Source organism: Apium graveolens, chromosome 10, assembly GCF_009905375.1.
Source record: "Apium graveolens cultivar Ventura chromosome 10, ASM990537v1, whole genome shotgun sequence".
Taxonomy (NCBI): domain Eukaryota; kingdom Viridiplantae; phylum Streptophyta; class Magnoliopsida; order Apiales; family Apiaceae; genus Apium; species Apium graveolens.
Genome location: NC_133656.1, coordinates 151,026,860 through 151,034,335, shown reverse-complemented (window position 1 = coordinate 151,034,335; position 7,476 = coordinate 151,026,860). Strand labels below are relative to the sequence as shown.

At 33.9% G+C, this 7,476-nt stretch overlaps 1 protein-coding gene across 1 annotated transcript; it reads right to left on the bottom strand.

The window, feature by feature from the left end:
- Nucleotides 1-2,769: 2,769 nt before the first annotated feature.
- LOC141693114 (potassium transporter 5-like) lies at nucleotides 2,770-6,819 on the bottom strand. The gene is made up of 8 exons (XM_074498120.1): nucleotides 6,718-6,819; nucleotides 6,259-6,493; nucleotides 5,917-6,165; nucleotides 5,653-5,703; nucleotides 4,614-4,874; nucleotides 4,362-4,529; nucleotides 3,964-4,218; nucleotides 2,770-3,856 (listed from the first exon to the last, which is right to left on the bottom strand). Exons 1-8 carry the CDS (start codon nucleotides 6,808-6,810, stop codon nucleotides 2,889-2,891), a joined length of 2,280 nt encoding a protein of 759 aa, XP_074354221.1. The 5' UTR covers nucleotides 6,811-6,819; the 3' UTR covers nucleotides 2,770-2,888.
- Between the last annotated feature and the right edge of the window lie 657 nt (nucleotides 6,820-7,476).

The following is a 7,476-nucleotide window of genomic DNA, read 5'->3' as shown; positions in this document are numbered from 1 at the left end:
ACGAGGAGCATGTAAGAACTGACTCAATGTTTGAACAAAATATGCAATGTCTGGACGTGATGATGTAAGGTATAACAACTTGCCCACTAATGATAGATATAATGAAGAATCTGAAATAAGATCCCCAGATTTAGCATTGTCAAACAACTTAACATGTGGATTAATGGGCACAGACAATGGCTTGCAATCCATCATATTTGCAGACTTAAGTAAATCCTGAACAAATTTATGTTGATTCAGAAATATACCTTAATCATTCCTGTAGACTTCTAGACCCAAATAATATTTGATTGGCCCTAAATCTTTGATGCTAAACTAAACATCCGACATTGTTTTTAAAGATTGAATAGTGGGCATATCATTTCCAGCAATCAAAATATCGTCAACGTATACAACCGCAGCCACAAAAACAGATCCAGATGTATAAGTGAACAAGGAATAATTTAACATAGACTCCTTATAACCAACTTGAATAAAAAAGGATGTAAGCTTAGCAAACCATTCACGTGATGCTGGTTTTAAACCATAAATCGATTTAATTAATTGACAAACCCAGTTCTTTTGAGAAGATTGAAATTTATAACCCAAAGGAGGGTTCCATGTTAAATTCTTCATACATATATCCATGTAAAAAGGCGTTATTAACGTCCCATTGCTCAACAAACCATCCCTTAGCTGCAGCACTTGTAAGTAAAGTACAAACTTTAACCATTTTAACTACCGGAGCATATGTATCATGATAATCCACTCCTGCAGATTGAGTATATCCCTTCGCAACTAAACGAGCCTTCAATCTATCCACCTCTCCATTAGCTAAATACTTTACCTTGTACACCTATTTATACCCAATTGTTCGTTTTTCAGGAGGTAAAGGAACAAGTTGCCAGGTTTTATTTGCCTCAAGAGCAATCAATTCACTCTGCATGGCATCAATTCACTGAGGATGCTTTACAGCTTGATGATAAAATATAGGCTCAAACACGACATTAGAGTATGCTAGTACAGATTGTTCATTAACATTATAGGTATAACTCGACATATGTGATGTGAAAGGATCAAAAGGAATGCATAAAGAATTACTCAAAACAAGATTGGATTTTGTATTAATTTGATAATCAGACCACCATGATGGTCGTGTTTTGGAACGAGTTGACTGTCTGGGAACAAGTGATTGAGAATCAAATAGAGAAACAAAAACAATATGATCAGTATTAAGAGGACGACCATCATTAATGTATTTATGTTAGACCTAACATTTTAGTATAAATTAAAGTAAATTAAATTAATTAATAAAAATAATAAATTTTTAGGTTAAAAAATTATATTGATTTTAACATTATATTGATTTTAAGTTACAATATATCGTTTTAAAAGTCATGTGCATGACATGTAATGTTATTTTTTATGTCTTAATTTTATTTTTTTTGTTGAATTTTAGTCAAATTCACTACCACATCAACAAGATTCTGACGGCGTCAGAATTTTTTTAACGGAAGGACCTGATCCAAAAAAATTTGAAAGTTAAAAGACCCGATTTGTGGAATCTTTTGTTCAGGGACCTATCGAATAAAACAGGAATAGTTCAACGACTTATCAATTTATTTTCCCTATAAATTATAACAGAATTTAATAAATATAGGTAAGGCTATGTTTGGTTGTAAGGAATATGCAGCTTTGACTTTATTATACTGTTATTACAAACTAGTACATATAAGCTAAATTTGAGTAGGGCTTGGTGTGCTAATATGTAAGAAGTTCGAATACCCTTTCGATTGTCTTGTACTTTTATAAGCCTAATGGTAGAGTAGAGGCTTTGCCTTTGAACTAGTGTGCATTGACATCAAAATATCATACTCAAAGTCAATTGAGTTTGCAGTAATAATCAGTTTGAAGTTCACGAAGGCTTGCAAGAAGAGAGCATCAATCTTAACATAACTCAACGTCGACGGATGAATTATTTTGCAACATTCCAGTTTGCGACTAAGTTAAAAGTAAAAGGATAACGCAAAATAAAAACGAACACTTGCCAAGAGATTATTCATCAGATTCAGTTATATAATTACTTAACAAAACGAAGCCCAAAGATTCGGGCACAAAAAAGATTATCAGTTTTATTCTTTGAATAAACAAATTGCAAAACGATATAGTTGTTTATACTATCATTCATGCTTGTGGCAAGTCTAATATATAAACCTATTGTATGTGCTTATGTAATAAAAAATCACATGTTCCTCCTGCTCCTCATCTTGTCGATGTCGAAAAAATCTCTGATCTCCTCGGCTGTCTTCTCGTCGATTATATCAGCTAATGCCTGAGAAGTCAAGTCCAAGAGACTCTTGATGTTGAGATAATTTGCAGCCGACACCAGGCCAAACAGAACATTCTTATCAATGTTAACAAACTCGGCATCAAAGCTCTCAAGTTCATTATTATCATCTCTCGGGGACGTTACATGTTTCTTACAATACTCAATAACCTTAGCTAAGATATTACTGCTTACTTTGGGAAGGGGAATAACTGTGTCTGCTCAGTCATGTTCAATCATGTGTTTGATTGTCTGAGACTCAAAAGCCACAGCTTCTTCTACCTCGAAAACTTCGTTGTTGGAACTCCTCAACATTATCATCTTTGATTCAGAAGCCATGACTGATTGAGACTATATATCGTAAAGTGAACATTATATATAGGCATTATATATAGGGAGCAAGAGAGGGAGAGAGTTGATGAATACCAATCTGTATTGAAATAAAATTTCGATACAGTCTGTCTTTTTCTCCAAATTCAAACTCGATTATTAAAAACATGCAACTTTAAGCATTCTCTAATTTAACAAGAAATAGCTTCACATCACAATATGTTGAACAAATTCTCCTCGAATAAAAATAAAATTACTGAAGCTCGTAAGTCATCCCAACTTTAAGCATTCTCTCTTGAGGTATGTCAAACACCTTGTTTATGCTTTGTCTTAAGTTGTTCTTCAAGAAATAATAAGCATAATTTATCAGAACTCTCTTCCAAAGGTTTGCGCTTTTTCCTGCAATTACCTCATTGTCTCCCACAAAATGCACAACTCCTGCGTGCCAAGCCTTCTCCACCACTTCCATCATCTCTGTGCCATGTGTCACCTCTTCTATGTTTCTCTCCGTTGCCTCATTTTCTATTTCATCTTCCTCAATTTGCACACAAATATCGTCGTTATCTGCCTCATTGCTTTGTACGTGATTTTGGTTACTTTCGTTTATCAGAAATTCTTCTTGCATGTATGCCTTTAATCCCTCTACTAAAAGTCTTTCGAATGGCTCCTCTTCATTGCGTATATCAGTATACCCATATCTCACTATGCAACGAAACATATTAAGTTCTTTAGGTTGAACTTGACGAAAGAGAAACCGCTCATCCACTGGAACTTTGCTAATTGGCAGTGACTTGATGGAGACAAAAACCAGAAGCGAGTGCAGAACTGGGACATTTGATACATACTGACCGAAAATGGGAGGTATCCCTTGAACAAGCTCTGAGTAGAACACTGCAATACCAGGAAGTCGAGAAACGTTTGTGTTGAGTGCAATGTCCTTTAATCTTTCTGCAGAAATCTTGTGTTCCAACTCATAGTAATACTTTCTTCGGTACACATCATTCCATGTGTACATTATCGCTAGTAAAATTACAGCAAATACTAGAGGTAGGTATCCTCCCTCTATAAATTTTGAAAGAACTGCAGTTAAGTAGAGAAGCTCTAACCCTCCAATGATAAGAATGTAGGAGATTATGAGGAGGACATGTGTTTTCCATATCATTATCATGATTACAACAAGTAATGATGATGTTATTGCCATCACAGAAACAACCGCAAGACCTGCACATGTTAAACTACGTCAAACTCATCTAACTCATCTAAATGCTTAAATTGTTATAACATGTATGAATTCAAATATGAATAAATAGGATAATTGAAGAAATTACCATATGCATTTCCTAGTTTCCCTGGATCCCTGAATCCTAGAGTTACCGCGACACAGGCCAACATTAACAGATAGTTGATTTCAGGTATGTAAACCTGTCCTTCATATTTCGTGGATGTATGAACGATTTTCACACGAGGAAAACACCCTAGAGCGAGTGATTGTTGGATGATTGAGAATGTTGCTGATATCAAAGATTGGCTTGCTATTATTGCTGCCAAAACAGCTATCACAAACATAGGCCAATACACTGGACCTGCATCAAGTAAACAAATTCATTATCATTTGTGATATGATTATTTGAAAGTTTGCCTTGTTAACTTATGACTTGACCTATTTGGTCAATCACTGAGACTTATAAGTCAAATGATAACGAGAAATAATTTAAACTGTAACTACCCGGTACAGCTTTGTAAAAGGCGTCCAATACATCCATTTTGTGCTTACGAAGGTAAGAAGACTGGCCCATGTATTGTAGTACAATAGCTGGATAAATAACAGTGCACGTACTTAATTGTATTGAGTGTACAGTAAAATGTCCAACATCGGCAAATAATGCCTCGGCTCCTACATTAACAAAAATAATTGGTCAGAAAAATCTAAAGATGCAATGTTTTCTCTTTTTCTATGAAATATGGAATCAATTAACACCTGTGATGGAGAGAACAGTGCCTCCAAGGGAAATCCAAGCCTGTTTCTTGTCTCTTTTGAAATAGTAGATGATATACATTGGATTTAAAGCTTTAATCACAGAGGGATCGTATTTGATGAAATTGTACAGGCCAGTTAATGCAATAAAGATGAACCAGATGAAAAGGATGGGTGCAAAGGTATAGCCAACTTTGCCTGTCCCAAATCTTTGAACCATGAACAGGGCAACTAAAACTGCAACTGATATCCACACTATCATATCTGAGGAAAACATAAAAGCACCTGTTAGTACATGCAAATACATAAATAGAGCAAAATAAATAGACGACCATCTTCATAGAAGTATAGAACTGCTCTGTAGTGCAGACTGCAGACAATCCACAAAACAAGAAAAATGAATCCCTAAAACTAAATTGTAGGACAACCACCTTTTCTACGTACATATATCATCTCCTGCATGTGGTTTGTATCCTACCTTCCTGCTAAACGTAATTAGATTTGTGGTGAGAGGGTGAAAGAACATCTCCTCACTCTTTTTTAAACAGTCCTTGCATTCAAGAGCCTTTACTTGTTTGGAAGTTTTCTTTTTTTGAAGCTGACTCATTTTGATGTGATTGTAAACTACACACTAATTATAACAGACTTTCTAGTATTCTATGCTCATGTGGTTTAAGTTATGTTTTCTAAATTGTGACACGGCTTTAGAAAGTAATTTAGACAGTCTGCATTGGGAAATCTAGTCCCAGGCCAAGCCTTGTTACATCTCAATGGATTTTTGCCCTGGTACCCTGTCTATTTAAGACCTAGATATATTATCTGTTGATCAACACTCTATTCTGGCTTGTAATAGAATTTTGGTTTTAGACTAGACTTGTCACAATAGAATTTTAAAATGGACAGAACAGTATGTTTCTCTGTTCTAAAACAGACAAAAGAAGGTTTCAACTTACAATATACAGAGTAGGTTTCAATGAGCCCAAATAATTTTGAACAGTATAAAACTGATTTATAATGACAAGAGAGAAATTGTTATCGTTACCTTCAGTCATTTTGTTTGAAGCTTGCTTGATTCCTCCCACGGCTGACAACACTGGAGACCAAAGTGAAGCATAAAAGTTAACTTGTTCATTTACATACACATTAAATTGTGTTTGAAATCAGTTTCCAATATCTGATCATGGTTATTAGAACAAAGTAACTATCATTTGTTTTTATCAAGTATTGTGAATGATAAGTGGATCACTGTGATCAGTCTTGCGTTATAAAAGCTGTCAATAAACGCTAGATAAAACACAAAAAATACCTGAAATGCAAGGAGTGAGTATACCATCTCCCATGACCATACAAGTGCCAATCATAGTAGCAAATAAAAGAACATACTTAGAGAACTGGCTTTTCTCTAGCTTAGATTTCAGCTTCGATGCTCTTTTGAGCCTATTATTCGGTGTTTCCAACTTATAATTTGATACATCTCTATCTGCAGCTTCTTGACTTGGAATAAACCCCGCCTTTGCATATCGGCATATTAAAGAGTACAAAGCAAATGTTCCACCTAATAATCAAAACCGACATCCAAACAAGGTAAGGGTTCAACTAACTCAATCCGCAACAATTGTTTAACAAGAGCTTCAATTGAATAACATACCATCTCCATTGTCATTTGCTCTAAGGACAATGAAAACATATTTGATGAGCGGAATCAAAGTGATGGTATAGAAAATCAAAGAGAAAGCTCCAATTATATCATCTTCATGTTTAATTCCGTCGGGAAAAGTACCAGCAAACACGTAAAGCGGTGACGTTCCGATATCTCCATATACTATTCCAATACTCTGGAAAGCTAACCGCAATATAACTGGCCATCCTACACCATGCCTACCCTGCTTCATAAACATCACATGCATATAAGATTTATCAAATTAACGTACCACTAAAGTGCTAGTACTAATTAACAGACATAAACAATACTTCATAAAACATCACATACTTAAAATCTCGTATTCTCATCGGCTTAAAAAATATCACAGTCGTTTGGATCATAAAAGTTCAATGAAAACCAGAACTAGAAAAAGATAAATAAAAAGCATCACATGCATAAATATACCTTGGTGGTGTGATGGTCATGCAGATTGCCAGGTTCACGATCAAAGGAGTCCAAACATTTTCGATTTTGCGATGAACATGTTCCTGATATCATGTTGTTGGGGGAGTAATTGTCTTCGTGGTTGATGCCAGTTGTTGATAACTTGTATTTAACTGGAATTTTAAAGGATTTTTCTGGATTTTGAAATCCATTAATATTCTTTTTAGATTGTAAAAATGAATTTAAAATTTCATGATATTTAATAAAGATTACAAATAATCTTTTAAAATTTGGGTATATTCAATTTAGATTTTAAAAAACTTTTTGTAATTCTTATGGAAAAAATGGCGTATTTTTTGACAAACAAAAAAAGTGGTGGCTTTAATGGATTTGCTAGTAAAATTTTAATATTTTGAAATCTCTCCAAAATTAATGAAATTTTAAAAAAAAAAATCTAAAAATTTCACAAAATCAATAAGACTATTCTTTTCTTAATTCTCACAAAATTCATAAACAATTAAAATTAACAAAAAAAAATTGTAATTCGTAAATTTATTATCAAAGTTTTAAAATCTGAAATGAATAAAATTAACTTAATGTGGTAATGTATTAATGCTAAAAGTTTCATATTATGTATAGCAGTTGGGAAAAAAATGTTAAAAATAACAATTTTTTGGTGCAAATGGCTGAAAATACCATTCTGTAAGTGAATGGCTGAAAATACCATTTTAGATACGTATTTTTCATCTGGGTATCCTGTTTTGTACTAGATACGCATTT

What these genes read in the sequence shown, in the direction of transcription:
- LOC141693114 (XM_074498120.1), bottom strand. Translation starts at nt 6,810, where the DNA reads ATGATATCAGGAACATGTTCATCGCAAAATCGAAAATGTTTGGACTCC. An exon ending in ATGACCATCACACCACCAAG is followed by an intron (nt 6,494 to 6,717) that starts GTATATTTATGC and finishes TTTATGAAGCAG; the next exon opens with GGTAGGCATGGTGTAGGATG. An exon ending in GAAACTAGGAAATGCATATG is followed by an intron (nt 3,857 to 3,963) that starts GTAATTTCTTCA and finishes TAACATGTGCAG; the next exon opens with GTCTTGCGGTTGTTTCTGTG.